At 36.8% G+C, this 16,537-nt stretch overlaps 1 protein-coding gene across 1 annotated transcript in view; it reads right to left on the bottom strand.

Annotated features, from left to right (window-relative positions):
* Positions 1-16,537, bottom strand: part of LOC121383805 (deleted in malignant brain tumors 1 protein-like) — an 85,943-nt gene that overhangs the window by 8,651 nt on the left and 60,755 nt on the right. Inside the window, exons 30-41 of the mRNA XM_041513903.1 lie at positions 15,331-15,503; positions 14,636-14,783; positions 14,173-14,345; positions 13,006-13,210; positions 10,759-10,931; positions 8,861-9,097; positions 7,934-8,102; positions 6,535-6,662; positions 5,129-5,285; positions 3,747-3,856; positions 3,161-3,289; positions 1,280-1,474 (exon numbers count right to left, since the gene is read on the bottom strand). Of these exons, the coding sequence (XP_041369837.1) occupies positions 1,280-1,474; positions 3,161-3,289; positions 3,747-3,856; positions 5,129-5,285; positions 6,535-6,662; positions 7,934-8,102; positions 8,861-9,097; positions 10,759-10,931; positions 13,006-13,210; positions 14,173-14,345; positions 14,636-14,783; positions 15,331-15,503 (1,997 nt within the window). The remainder of the gene's footprint in view (positions 1-1,279; positions 1,475-3,160; positions 3,290-3,746; positions 3,857-5,128; positions 5,286-6,534; positions 6,663-7,933; positions 8,103-8,860; positions 9,098-10,758; positions 10,932-13,005; positions 13,211-14,172; positions 14,346-14,635; positions 14,784-15,330; positions 15,504-16,537) is intronic.

Genomic DNA, 16,537 nt, shown 5'->3' on the forward strand with positions numbered 1-16,537 from the left:
CTGGGTTCGCATCCCAGAGTGAGTTTAACGACTCAATGGGTAGGTGTAAGGCCACTACATCAACTTCTCTATCACTAACCACTAACAAACTAACCCACTAACCCACTGTCCTGTACACAGAGTTCAACTAGCTGAGGTGTGTGCCCAGGACAGCATACTTGAACCGTACTTGGATATATGCACAAAAATAAGTACAAACACACTAACATCATCAATATTAATTTTTTTATTTCCACACACCATCCTTCAATATACTTTGGCTACACTTTGTAATCTAGGTGATATAAAAATATATTATTCTCCATTTGAACATGTTGAAGTGGAGTGCTCTTCCGTTGGTTTGTCTTACAGTAACATGTTTTATGTGTTTAGCATAAACAGTTAAAACTATTTACTTAAGGATTGTCTGATATTTCTTTACGTTCATTGGGGTATGAAAAAAAATAAAATATCCACAAACTGTGTGAATTGGCGAAGCTGTTCTCACATATAAGTTTGCGGATGATGGTTTTTTTTGTTCATACCCAGATGAACGTAAAAGAAAAAAGAGACAATACTTATAATTAAATTTGAATCATACTTGCTAATAATAACACTAAAACGTCATACTTTATTTTGAATTACTTTGATCCATAAACAATAATGCTCAATAAGACAACTATAAAATGACGTCATCAGATATGATGATGTCTGACAATGTAATTTTTACATTCATCGAGAAACGAACAAACTCCCATTGCTACGTCTGGACCAATGGAATGATGTTACATTGTAATGAATGTAACAGAAACAGAAGTAGAATGATCAAAATTGTCCTGGTAAATTATCTGCCCCGGGTTGGGCCCCTGGCCTCTCAGAGGTCGAACTCCGGGGCAGACATGCTCAACCTCTGTGGTATATGAACGTGTCTGCCCCGGGTTGGGCCCCTGGCCTCTCAGAGGTCGAACTCCAGGGCAGACATGCTCAACCTCTGTGGTATATGAACATGTCTGCCCCGGGTTGGGCCCCTGGCCTCTCAGAGGTCGAACTCCGGGGCAGACATGCTCAACCTCTGTGGTATATGAACATGTCTGCCCCGGGTTGGGCCCCTGGCCTCTCAGAGGTCGAACTCCGGGGCAGACATGCTCAACCTCTGTGGTATATGAACGTGTCTGCCCCGGGTTGGGCCCCTGGCCTCTCAGAGGTCGAACTCCGGGGCAGACATGCTCAACCTCTGTGGTATATGAGCATGTTAAAAAGTTACGGAACAGAACTGAAATGCATTTCTGAGACTACTTACCCCTACAGATAATGGGACTGCCATAGTTACTCCACTGCCCGTTGCCGAGGCAGGTCAAGGACGTAGATCCGGTGAGCTGGAACCCAGCGTTACACGTGATGTTACAGACAGCGCCGTTGTTCGACTTGCCGGCAGTACAGTTACTAGGGACAATTGTACCATGGGTAACTTGAGCAAGAGGTGAACAAGGAATGGCTGCAAATTCAAGTTAAATGTTTGTATAGTTTAATAACATCACTGGAGTACAATGATTTATTAATTATCGGTTATTAGATATCAAACATTTGATCATTTTGATATTCAGTCTTAGAGGAAAACCTGCTAAAAAATATCATTAGCAGCAAGGTAAGATACCTTGCTGCTAATAAAAAAAAAAGTTATATTATATAGTGTTATATGCACTTTTCCAAACATTGAAGAATTAATTGATTCCGATATATGGTTTCAGCTAATATTCATTAAGGTAAGGTTCAAGCTAAACTGACAAATCAGGGAGAAGTCACTTCTTCCTCCAAATGATTTAGGAAGAATCAAGTTTCATAAAATAGGTATATTATCATAAATGAACACTACATAATGTAAATACATTTTATTTCATGAAATTAAAATAAAATTTTATCATATTTTCAAAAATTTATTGTATGCATATATAAATTAATATAAATATAAATTCAATTACTTTTTCTCTGCTCTTTAAAATTACTATGACATTTTTGTCACAAATCTGATAAAAATAGTACTACTATATTAATTTAAGAATCTTCTAAAAACTGGTTTTCTCTTTTATGCCAATAATGTGTGACAATGCTGCATACCATTTTTTGTTTACCAAGATTCTTGGTTATGTAAATTATGTGATGATCTTTTTAACTTTTTATTAGATTTCGTTAAAGTATTATTTACTTCTTAAAATTTAACTTTGATCATTTGACAAAGACATGGTTGCAGTCTGTTTTCATGGCGACCATATTAATAAAATGAATTACTGACAATGTAACAATTATTATACCGAAAAATCGAAGTGAATGTCACCCTTATGCAAAAACAAAGTTCAGTGGCATAGGGTGACTATTTTATCTCAATCACCCCCTAGCACGATCCCTAAATATTACATGCACAGCTTCTCAGGAGTATGCTCTACCACCGAATACATCATCCCAGCCGGGGATCATCAAACATGGCTAATCTATGACCGACAGCTCCTCAGGAGTGTACTCTACCCCCCCCCCCCCCCCCGACTACATCATCCCAACCCAGGATCATCAAACATGGCTGATCTATGACTGACAGCTCCTCAAGAGTGTACTCTACCACCGACTACATCATCCCAACCCAGGATCATCAAACATGGCTGATCTATGACTGACAGCTCCTCAAGAGTGTACTCTACCACCGACTACATCATCCCAACCCAGGATCATCAAACATAGCTGATCTATAACTGACAGCTCCTCAAGAGTGTACTCTACCACCGACTACATCATCCCAACCCAGGATCATCAAACAACACAACTACATGACATTTCCGCCTATATAAGATATTTATTACCCATATGGTTAAACATATCTTAGTACATATCAAAGTGATACATCCCACTAGAACGCCAAGTGGGACGTAACACTTCGTAAAGTCATCGATTGGTGCACTACAACCTTACAGGAACATCAACCAAACGAGTTGAGTGATATAAATTAAGATTGATTATGGGTAATAAATAGGATATTAAAATCGCTACCATTTCGTATCATGTTTATATCCCTCATAAAATAATTTTCATTGTCACTCGCTAAAGCTTGTGATAAATGAAAATTATTTCACTCGGGACATAAACATGATATGAAATGGAAGCTTGTTTAATATCCTGTAAATATTTTACATACAAACACTGCACTGTACGCCATTTGGCTGTAGTGAAAGACCATCTGGACAAGCACACTGGAAACCGTCATCGGGCGTCTGCAGACAAATGTGACTACAGCCTCCCCTCCCACCACTGCACGAGTTACTCCCTGAATACAGAAACAGTAATCTTAATGTTAGACAGTTACAACATCCTTGAACATAGAAATACATGTATTAATATCAATATTATATACTAGTAATTCCAACAGCCCTGAACATAGAAAATATTAATCTTAATGTTATTGAACATAGAATATTAACCCTTATTCTGCCGCATTCTTTTTGCAAAATTTAAAGATAAGACAAAAATGTCAAATTGTTTTTAGAAACGATTTTTAAATGAAAACAATGCTAAGTGATGTCATAGTGATGATGCTTGATGTGTATAAACGTCAACGGCAGGATACGGGTTAATCATAATGTTATATTACTCCAACATCATTGAAAAGAGAAATATTAATCTGGATTTTAATCACTAGGGTCAATGCCTTTAATATTATACAATTCGAAAAAGAGCTGGACATAAGATTAATCTTAATAATATACAACTAAATGGCATATTACCTGTTTGTCCATAGCCATTTTTGTGAAAGTGGATATCATTCACGCGTCCAAAAGCCACAGGTCCGATGGGAGTGTTGCCAGAGCCGTCAGTATTTACCTTCATTAGAGTCCTAAAGATAAGTGTACACTTTGGTTACTCAAATTACAGTACATTTCTACTAAATAGATAAACCTGTTTTAAAAGGCCTCTAAAGGAAATTCCCAAATGAAGCCTTTAAAGACAGGTCCCTGCTTAAAACAGGTCAAATACCGGTAGTATTCAATTAGATTATTTGGGAAAGTACATGAATAATAAACCGACCTTTAAAAATAGTTGGCTGCTTAATACAGGTCAAATTGTATAAAAGTTGGACGAATAAATAAAGTTTGTTTGTTTTGTTTAATGACACCACTAGAGCACATTGATTAATTGATCATCGGCTATTGGATGTCAAACATTTAGTAATTCTGACACGCAGTCATCAGGGAAATCCCGCTGCATTTTTCCTAATGCAGCAAGGGATTTTTTATCTGCACTTTCCTACAGACAGCCTTTGATCAGTTGTGGTGAGAAAAACCCCAAACGAGGTGGTTCGATCCTGTGATGCAAGCAACTGAGCTAAATCCAGCCCCCCAGTTGAAATAGTATTAAATGAGATTATTTGGGAGAGTAATAAACTGATCTTTAAAGAGACATGTAGTTGACTGCTGAATTAAAAGTCAAACTGTATAAGTAATAAGATACTTGGCTTATTGGTTTCTAGCTAAATATGCCTAACAAATACTAGACTATAACTTTACAAATTTCTACTTAACTGTTATTGAATTATTGAAATCTTGTAACTGTATAAAACATCCTGGGTTATGTTGACCACCAGGGCCCAGTTGTTTCAAACATGGTTAAATTAACCCTGAGTTAGTCTAATCTCTTTCTTTTAATTATTATTGCACAAATATAAAATACTTTACAGGTTTTCTGCCAGAAAATAATTTGAGGGTATATAATAAAAACAAAACAGATCATAAGTGCCCCTTATGAATTTAAAATCTTTTAAAATTGGACACTACATTCCATGTACTTTGACGAATTTAAAGAGCAGTTCTCTTACTCCATTTTTTTTTTTAATTATAAAAATGTATCAATAATTTCCAAGATTTTAGGGTATGTAATTTTACCCTCTGGCAGAAACCCTGCTCTAGATTTGATTATGTATGGATTCCTACGATTGTTCCAAATCAAGTCTCAACATAGGTTTTCAATTATTACTTGTACTGACTCGGTCCTTGGTTTTCAAAAATATTTCTATTAACCACTGGTTAAGTTAACAAACATTCTGATACTCATGGTTGGATTTAGGATTTTCTCTCTATAATTTTTATTTTATTTTTGAAAATGTTATTACGATTTCTGCCAGTCAGTGTAGTACACAATGTTGTTGTAGCGAACAATGCCAAAGAAGTGACTGTTTCTGCTCTGTACCAATACACGTCTTTGAGATCCATCATTATTGGCAACCTCAATTTTGTTAGTCTTTCCATCACACCAGTATATCTTCTCATCTGAATGCAAAGAGAGTTATGTAGACAGCAGTACACAATCCAGTCAGCTATTGCAATAATCCACTGAAATACAACTATAATTTATTCAAAGATAACAAGAATCCATTCAAATATAACAACAATCTATTCAAATATAACAACAATCCATTCCAATATGTACATGATTCATTCACATAAAACCATAATCTATTCAAATATATACACAATCCATTTAAATATAATTAAATTTTCATTGTATTCATTACAAGTTAACGTCATCTGATTGTTCCTGCCACAGCAATGTGAGTTTGTTCATTTCTCAATAAATATAAAAATAACATTGTCAGGGAAAATCATATCAGATGACATTACTTTATTTTGATAGTTTGTCTTATTGAGAATTATTGTTTAAGAACCAAAAAAATTATTCAAAATAAAATATGAACTTTTAGTTTTATTATTAATAAGTATGTTTCAGATTTAATTATAAGGATTGTCTGTTACTTCTTTTATGTCCATCCGGGATATAAGCAAAAAAAATCATCCTCAAACTTATGTGGGAACGGCTTCACCAGGTTTAGACAGTTTGCCGGTGATTTGTTTTGTTCATACCTCGAGGATGATAAAAGAAACAAAAGACAATCCTTAAATGTACACAATCCATTCACATACAACCAAAATCCATTTAAATATTATACACAATCCATTCACATACAACCAAAATCCATTTAAATATTATACACAATCCATTCACATACAACCAAAATCCATTTAAATATTATACACAATCCATTCAAATTGAAAAATTCATTCAATTATAGACATAATCCATTCTAATATGTAAAATAATATATTTAAATTTATTACAATCCATTCAGTGTGTATAAATAAGCAATTCAAATATCTATGTTCCATTCAAAAACATATATAAATCCATTCACATATATACACAGTTCATTCAACGATATATACAAAATCCACTCAAAAACAAACTCGACCAATTGAAATTGGTACGCAATAATTTTCAAACATAGTTTACATAATTCATTCAAACACATAGACTACATAATCAAATAAGTATATAATCCATTCAAATGTTACAGTCTATATAAATAGTTATAATGTATACACACATTATCAAGGCAATTCCATTACTTTTTGTTGTTTTCTAATATATGCATATCTTTCAGTCTTCCTTGGAAGTGAGATAGATAGCACCGTAAACACTGTCTGTGAATAAAAAATGATTTTAAAACAAATTCCAACATACTTTCTATATCCAGAGTCAAACCATTTGGCCAGCCAAGACCTGTTGTAATAAGTGCTCGCTGGTTGGTGCCATCATAGAAAGCTCTTGAGATTTTCGGATTGTGACCCCAGTCTGTCCAATAGATGATTCTAGAAGAAAAAAAATTATCAGTAACATAATGGACAAAAATAGTCACACTAAACTAAATATGTTAATGTTTAATTGGCTCAAATTCATCTAAAATGGCTGCCCATAATCTCAGTTATCACTCCACTCATTTATCTTCACACCGACGTCTGGTACTGTAGGTTAAATTTACCCCTTAGTCTGGGTAATATCAAGAAGGAAGAAGGAAGGAAATGTTTTATTTAATGACGCACTCAATACATTTTATTTACAGTTATATGGCATCAAACATATGGTCAAGGACCACACAGATACTGAGAGAGGAAACCCGCTGTCGCTACTTCATGGGCTACTCTTTTCGATTAGCAGCAAGGGATTTTTTACATGCACCATCCCACAGACAGGATAGTACATACCACAGCCTTTGTTACACCAGTTGTGGAGCACTGGCTGGAACGAGAAATAGCCTAATGGTTCCACCGATGGGGATCGATCCTAGACTGACCGCACATCAAGCAAACGCTTTACCACTGAGCTACGTCCCACCCCCGGGTAATACCAAGATGCCGGACAGTAAAGCTGGAGCATTTCAGACAGGTTCATACCAAAACAGAAATACCACCAGCCAGCATACAGCTAGAATTCCATATGTACAGACGTGGCAAGCTTAGGCTGTTCACTTACATAGCATGCTTATGTGATATGTGTTTTGTCAGGTTCAATATAATGTTCTTTTTAAATTTGGCTATACAGTGACATAAATATGCCAACATGTAAATTGTATGACTATCTGGCAGGTATTTCATTTCATTTCAACTTGTTTTCGTGCTTATATCCAATTAAGGTTCAAGCACGCTGTCCTGAGCACACATGTCAGCTACCTGAGCTGTCTGTCCAGGACAGTGGGTTAGTTGTTAGTTGGTTAGTGGTTAGTGAGAGAGAAGAGGGTGTAGTGGCCTTACACCTACCCATTGAGCTCTTAAGAACTCGCTCTGGGTGGGAGCCAGGACAGGACTGTGAACCCTGTACCTACCAGCCTGTAGACCGATGGCTTAACCATGACACCACCGAGGAATTGCTACATTAGACTTGTTGTACACGCATCAGGACATATGGAATCATACATATCTGTTTCAACTACTAATATTTCAATTTGTTTCCACATAAATTTGCCATGATTATGAAAATCCTGTCTTGAGTATATGATGTAAGTAAAAAGTCTTTGTCCCAGTGATAAATAATTGCGATGTATTTTTATCTACTGAAAAGAAAAGAAAAGGAGACAAAAGCTTACCCGTCATTAAAATCAGTAACAATAGCTCTAGGTTCATCCAGTCCATGATCGATGATGATCTTGTGGGCAAATCCGTCGATAGACATCACAGCTATGATGTCATTACCTGTGTCTGTGTAGAATATCAGACGAGATACGGAATCAATGGCAATACCATCAGGAACTGCACCTAGAAGTAGTCATTGTGAAACTAGCACTGAGAGGGTGTGGTAGCCATGGAAACTGACTCATGACCTAGATTGTAACATTGGTCCCAGGCTTTTAAAAAAAGGGTCTCCTGGTTTTAAAAAAAGGTCCATCAATCCCAAATCAAAATGACTTTGGACAAATATCTGGAAAACGTTGCAGGGTTTCAAAAGTAGAATTTTTTTTTTTATCAAAGACTGGCATAGCTAGGATTTTATATTGGGGAAGGGAGGCACCCCAGGAATCTCCCACCTTAGTCCTGATAGAAACTGTATGACAGCCAGTATATATAAAGTGAAGGGGTGAAAAAGATGTAAGCAAGAAGACCATGGACCTCAAGCATGGCTCCAGCCTGGCCAAGCCAACGTCATGAAAAAACATAATTGGAACAGTTTTCAGGTAGCACTAACATATATGGTTAGCTTTAAAAACAAACAACCATGAGCAGGAACTATTTTTGGTGGCACTGAAATTGAACATTTCAGAAATTTTTGAAAGTTTTCTATCCTGGAGGATCCTGTTTCTCATCTGCATTGCTATCCACAGGGCCCCATTCACCAGACATAAAATAATAATAATGATTTCTACCCTCTCCCTCCTCCCTCACCCTGACCCCATGGTCAGCTGTCCATTGTTAATTCTAGCCTGTTGGCCAATCCCCAGATCGCTACTGTTGTTGAACAGGAATTAATAGTGTTTAAATCAATTTTCGAACAGCCCTAAGAATAATAAGTACAATACCTGAACTGAGTTGTCTGACAGTCTTCTCATCAGTTCCGGACAGTGACGCGCTGCGAATGCGTCTTAGGCCGACATCCGTCCAGTAAATTCTGGCGTCGACCGGATCGTAGTCAATAGCAATGGGATTGTCGTGATTGGTTAGAGGCACCTGCACGTAACTGAACGTGGAGACATCCATTCGGTAAATTTGTTTTTTCCTCGTGTCCGTAAACAGCAAGAAGTTGTTTGGTGTAGTTGCTAAAATTAAAATTAAAAAGAACAAAAAACCCCATTATTTTAAGATATTAATTTCTGAAGGATTTGATCCATGACAACTTCTTATTCAAATCAAGTTTATGGTTCTCGAGGAATAATTTTACTGAAGCTCATGAGTAATAGAAATTATTTTATTTGGGACAAAAACTTGATATGCATAATACAGTGAAACCTCTCAAAACCGGACCCTCGGTAAACCGGAATTCCCTCAAAACAATCTCTGTAAACCGGATACCTCTTAAAAGCAGATGTTTTACTTGGTCCTGAGGGTGTCCGGTTTAGAGGAGTTTCACTGTATATATACATTTTTCCTCCCTCAGACAGCAAGCTTAGAGAAGACTTAAGGTCCCAATTACTGCAAAACAAAAATAGTCTATGACAAGTAATTGTTGAAGAAGGGGAAATCCCAACAGGAGAGTAACGAGAGAGTAACAGTTGTGTCGCGAGTGTTGGGATATCCCCCGTCTTCAAGAGACACAATTATTTTATTATTTTTCTTGTATATCTAGCTACATATTGTTGCTAGAATAAGAAACATAGGTTAAAGTTAAAGTTTGTTTTGTTTAACAACACCACTAGAGCACATTGATTTATTAATCATCAGCTATTGGATGCCAAACATTTGGTGATTTTGACAGGAAACCCACTATATTTTTCCATTAGTAGCAAGGGAACTTTTATATGCACCATTCAACAGACAGGATAGCATATACCACAGCCTTTGATATAAACACTGACTAGAATGAGAAATAGCTCAATGCATGGGCCCACCAATGGGGATTGATCCTAGATTGACTGTGCATCAGGTGAGTAGTTTACCATTGGGCTACATCCCACCACTTTAAGTAACATAATTAAGTGACATAACTGAAAACATTGAAGACCGTAACACATCACTTTAATTGCTGGGTTTTTTTATATCATTTGTGGCCACTAGCTTCGTGCATTTATATTTAACAATGTTTAGCTATATATCACTCAACTGTGGAAAATAAATGTCATTATCTATCCAATATCTAGTGACACTGTATTTCATTTATACTGAGTGATAAACTGTGACATAAACTTATAGTGACATAGTTTTGGCTTAATAAAATGAATGTATTTCTCTGGTCTACAAGAAATATAATTTCTGTCGGTTGATCGAAAAGAATTGGACGGAAATTATTTTCCTTTGATTTGGGAATAGCTCCTATAGGTGGCATTTTAGTAAAGTTAGTGCTGCACATGCAGTTTGTAGCATGTGTCATTCAGGTTAGAAGAATGACAGGGCAAGTAGTGTTTTTGTTATTTTATATAAAGTATGTTGAAATATTACTTATAGTGATTGTGTTATGATGTATACTTAGTCAGTCAGGCCTAGTGCCTTCTCAATAAATGAGTTGATATTTATCGGTGTGTATGTTTTCTATGGGAGGGCTCCAGGGGCATAGCGTGATCTGGACCTGGGGGTGGGGGGTCCAATGTGAACCAAATGGACCCTTTTACTATTTTGTTTTTGCACCACCAGAAACTCCATATGTATAAACCTGTATGTTTTAGTTCTGAAAGCAGACCATTTACCCACCGACCCCCCCAGCCTACGCCCCTGGGCTCTGTAGCTAAGGGAAACAAGCTTCCTCTAAAGAAATGATTGATCATACTTGAGGGGCACATAACTCCTGCATCTTCATTGTGTCCACAGTTGGTTACCCCCCACACGTTGCTAGGACAATTAGCGATGTTGGTCTCCGACCCACGACAGTGAACATCATCCAGCCAGATCTTTCCCGTGCCTTGACCGAATGACGCTTGTGTGGTAGCAGTGGCACCAGTCCTAGAAAAACAAGGTTTTGTCTTAACAACTGCCAAATGAAGTTTTATTTTAGTAATTGCACAAATCCTAGAAAATCAATGTTTTGAATTAGCAACTGCCTGAAGAATTTTATTTTAGTAACTGCACCAATCCTAGAAAAACAAGGTTCTGTATTAACACTTACTTACTTACTTACTTATTTACTTACTTACTTATAAGTATTTGATGTGCCTATATCCAATAAAGGTTCAAGCACACTGTCCTGGGGACAGAGTCCAGCAGCCTGGACTGCCTCTCCAGGACAGAATGTCTTAGCAACTGCTAAAGGAGTTTTATTTTAGGAACTGCACCAGTTCTAAAACAAAATGTTTTGTCTTAGTAACTGCCAAAAGAAATTTTATTTTAATAACTGTAATACAGTGAAACCCCTCTAAACAGGGCACCCTTAGACCAAAATTAATGTCCAGTTTAGGAGGTATCTGGTTTAAAGAAGTTAAGATGTGTTCTGATTTTTAAAAAAGGGACTCTGCAAAACATCCGGTTTTGAGGAAATTCTGGTTTTGAGAGGTTTCACTGTAGTAACTACCAAAAGATGTTCTATTTTAGCAACTGCACCAGTTCTAGAAAAAAAAAGTGTTTTGTAATACAGTGGACTCTGACTAAACCAGATTCACTTGGGACTGATAAAATATGCCAGTTTAGACAGAGTGCCGGTGTAGACAGAGTTCATCCAGAGTTATGGTTCTTGTGATATCATGATCAGAAAATACCAATGTAAATAAAACGCCATTTTAACCAAGCGTGAAAGCAAGGCTAAGCAATGCTTGTTTTAGTGATTGGTCTAAACCTGAACGATATTTGTGTTTCTAAGAAACCAATTAAAATCAACTTGAGTTAAAGTTTATTTTGTTTATTGACACCACTAGAGGACATTGATTTATTAATCATCAGCTATTGGATGTCAAACATTTGGTAATTTTGTCAGTGAGAAGCGTACCCTTTTTTCGTTTTTTTGTCACTCCGACATTATATCTTCAGTAAGACAATGCAAAACGGAAGAGTCATTCGTATTTATGCAGGTACTAGTTTTGACAAAAAAATAGATAGGTATGATAAAATGCAGGTATGAACACATACAAATAATAATCTGAGTTATCTTGCTACCTACACCCACTACTACAGGTGTGGTTCATTGTTTACTAAGCTTTCGAAGAGGCACAATTATTTTGTCACATTTTCTTTGTGTCCTAATTACTGTCGTCATTGTTTAAAAGGTGACAACTGGCAGACAGTTGAGGTAAGATTGTGTGCCGGTGTAGACAGAGTTAATTACTACAGAAATCATTCTTTTGTTCTTGAATTTGCATCCGAAATCTAGAATAGACAGAATCCGATGTAGGCAGAGTTTTATTCCTAATAAATTAACAGTAGCTAGACTTTAAAACTGTGTCGGTTTACACAGAATGCCGGTTTAGACAGATGCTGGTTTGGACAGAGTCCACTGTAGTAGATGTCAAAAGAAGTTATAATTTACTAACTTTCCAACAAAAAGTTTTAGCTAAACAATTATACCAGTCCAAAAGCAAAAATCTGTATCCTACAAAAAACGTTTCTCTTAGCAATTGTGAAAAAAAGATATTTATTTTAGCAAATGTTTTATTTTAGTAACTGCACCAGTCTTAGAGATACAATTTGAACTGAGCAACTGTTACAGTCCTAATAAGAGAAAAAAACAGTCTTAGAAATACAAATTTGTGGTAAAGTGTTCATTTGATGTGTGGTCTGTCTGGAATCGATCCCCATCGGTGGACCCATTAGGCTATTTCTCATTCCAGTCAGTGCACCACGACTTGTATATCATATAAAAGATCCCTTGCTACTAATGGAAATATGTAGCAGGTTTCCCCTCTAAGACTATATGTCAAAATTACCAAATGGTTGAAATCCAATACCTGATGATTGATAAATCATTGTGCTCTAGTGGTATTGTTAAAAAAAAGCAAACAAACTTGACCAATAAAACTGATTATTTTGTAGAAGGCACATTTCCCCATTTTAACAAGAGCAAGTTTTTTCAAATGAAAGTCTGCTTCACCTGGAGTATCCCAGCATGCCGCAGATGACGCTGGCATCAGTGTTGTTCCAGCTGTCATCACAAACCGTCCCCCACACGTGATTGGCGTAAACCTCAACTCTGCCTTCGTATGCTGTCAAACCCTGAGAAAGTCTAACAAACACTTGAGCGGGGTTCATTGTCGGTGCAGGAACAGGTGTTGTCCTTGGAGGACCTGGTGTAGTCCCTGTAAGAAATTAAAATTGTTGCTCTCAGCAGGGCTTCTAGATTATGGTAGCCCCACTCCCATGGCTAGTGATATTCAATGTTGGGATAGTAAATAACTACTATTGCCATGCCCGATGGCTAGTGAAAAAAAGTCAAATGTTGCAGTTAAGTCTATTTTGTAAAATATGAATATACTACCTCCATCCCACTCCCTATGTTAGTGTTTTTAAGCTCTATCTCCCTCTTTAGGTGACATATCTGATTATTACTATTATTTAGTAAAATTGTTTTAACTTAAAGTAAAGTAGGGCTAGTGAATTTTCAATCATGGCTAGTAAATTTTTAAAATCACTGATCCCATGGCTAGTTGATTTTATAAAAATTCTAGAACCCTGTTCTCAGTCTTCTAGTTAGGGGTTGCATCATACCAAATCAGAAATGTTAATGTCAAGGTGTATCATCAAACATTAACAGGGGAAAAGAACGCAAAGGAATATAGTTAAGCAAAGTTTAAACTATTATTCATTTAATGAGACTTTGGCACATTTTAAACTACAGCTATCTGGTCATTTCAACTCTTGGCCAAAACAAAACACCCAGAGCTAGAGATCAAGAGAGGGAACATTTTGTTGAATATCACTATGAAAGTTTAACGATTGAGAGAGAGAGAGAGAGAGAGAGAGAGAGAGAGAGAGAGAGAGAGAGAGAGAGAGAGAGAGAGAGAGAGAGAGGGGGGGGCAGGCAGGCAGGCAGGAGAGAGAGAGAGAGAGAGAGAGAGAGAGAGAGAGAGAGAGAGAGAGAGAGAGAGAGAGAGAGAGAGAGAGAGAGAGAGAGAGAGAGAGAGAGAGAGGGGCAAAGGGATCAAGGTTGGAAAGAAAAGAGAGACAAACAGAGAGTTACGAACTGAAAAACAGAGAGAGATATAATATTTAATTATGACCTTCTGTGCAGTTCATACACATTCACACATGGGCTACTTACTGTCAGTGCAAATAACACCCACATCTTCAGGGTGGAAACAGTTGGTGTGTCCCCAGGTATTGTGCTGACATTGTATGATGGAGGCCTCAGTCCCGCGACACGAAACATCGTCCAGCCAGATCCGACCACTTCCTTGACCATACCTTGCTCGAGGAACTGCTACTGCGGCAGCACTTAATAAAAGTTTTAAAGTGAGGGAAATTAAAATTCATGATCTTAAAAAAAAAGAAGATAAAAGTTGTTATTTTATTAATAAAAAAAATAAAATAATAATACTAAGACCAATAAACAGGCGTGTTATTTTGTGTCATTTGTAAGCTTGGGTCACATATTTTAATATGTTTTGAATAAAATTTATAGCTTTTTTCAAAGATTTCCATTAGAGTTTTTAGAATTCAAAAGATTTTTTTTTAAATGTGCTAAATGTTAGGAATTTCTGAAATGAAGCTCAGAATATACTTACTATGGACGGCCAAGCATTTTACACACCACTTTTGCAGCATTGTTGTCAAAAATGTCATCACAGACTGTGCCCCAGGTATTGTTGTAGTAAACCTCAACACGCCCAGCATTAGGAGTTTGAGAATGCACCAGTCTCACTTGGACATTAGCTAAAGGGAAAAAACAACTGAACCCTCAATGTCTGCAGTAAACAAAACCAGAATTAGTTATTGTCAACTAAAGTAAACAAAAACACACACACAAATCAATAGCGTTAACCTCACTTGTATAAATTTTGGCAATTAAACTGAAAAGGGTCGAATTAAAGTTTCATAATTCACTAATTTTTGTTTTGAAATGAAAAGATTATATACACCTAACAACATATCCATAAAAAATACAAACAAATAATTTCATTTACTACCAGAAAAATGTTAATTCTAATTGGGAAATCTTTAGAGCATGATGGATGCATTAACAGCATGGTTTTGAATTTATCACATCCACAGAATAAGGTCATGACATACCACAAAAGGCTTACTTGCTTAAACTGATGGTACAAAATTTGCATTGTAGAATAAAAAAACCAATAGGTTAATGATATAAGAGATTGACTTCATTCTATTCAAGACTTGCAAAGTTTCCCATTCTTACATTTACCGGTTAAAGCTGATATTCTACATTATTATTGTGTTATTTTCTCTATGTTTAGTTCACCTGTTTGACAGCGAACCCCAGCATCTTCGTTGTGGTGACAATTGGTCTGACGGAGAGGCTTGCCCGAGCATTGCAAGATGGATTCTTCAGTCCCGGTACAAGCCAGATCATCAAGGTAGATCGGCCCAGAACCTTGGCCAAAACCAGCCCTCGACACAGCCTGGGCTCCAGTTCTACAGTGAAGACAATTTTATTTTAACATCATCATAGCATATTTAATGTCCAAAACCAGCCCTCGACACAGCCTGGGCTCCAGTTCTACAGTAAAGACAATTTTATTTTAACATCATCATAGCATATTTAATGTCCAAAACCAGCCCTCAACACAGCCTGGGCTCCAGTTCTACAGGAAAGACAATTTTATTTTAACATCATCATAGCATATTTAATGTCCAAAACCAGCCCTGGACACAGCCTGGGCTCCAGTTCTACAGTGAAGACAATTTTATTTTAACATCATCATAGCATATTTAATGTCCAAAACCAGCCCTCGACACAGCCTGGGCTCCAGTTCTACAGGAAAGACAATTTTATTTTAACATCATCATAGCATATTTAATGTCCAAAACCAGCCCTGGACACAGCCTGGGCTCCAGTTCTACAGTAAAGACAATTTTATTTTAACATCATCATAGCATATTTAATGTCCAAAACCAGCCTTCGACACAACCTGGGCTCCAGTTTTACAGGGAAGTCAATAATATTTGAACATCATCTTAGCATATTTGATGTCCAAAACCAGCCCTTGACACAGCCTGGGCTCCAGTTCTACAGGGAAGACAATTTTATTTTAACATCATCATAGCATATTTAATGTCCAAAACCAGCCCTCGACACAGCCTGGGCTCCAGTTCTACAGTGAAGACAATTTTATTTTAACATCATCATAGCATATTTAATGTCCAAAACTAGCCCTCGACACAGCCTGGGCTCCAGTTCTACAGGGAAGACAATTTTATTTTAACAACATCATAGCATATTTAATGTCCAAAACTAGCCCTCGACACAGCCTGGGCTCCAGTTCTACAGTGAAGACAATTTTATTTTAACAACATCATAGCATATTTAATGTCCAAAACCAGCCCTCGACACAGCCTGGGCTCCAGTTCTACAGTCAAGACAATTTTATTTTAACATCATCATAGCATATTTAACTAGCCCTCGACACAGCCTGGACTCCAGTTCTACAGTGAAGACAATTTTATTT

Source organism: Gigantopelta aegis, chromosome 10 (genome assembly GCF_016097555.1).
Source record: "Gigantopelta aegis isolate Gae_Host chromosome 10, Gae_host_genome, whole genome shotgun sequence".
NCBI lineage: Eukaryota > Metazoa > Mollusca > Gastropoda > Neomphalida > Peltospiridae > Gigantopelta > Gigantopelta aegis.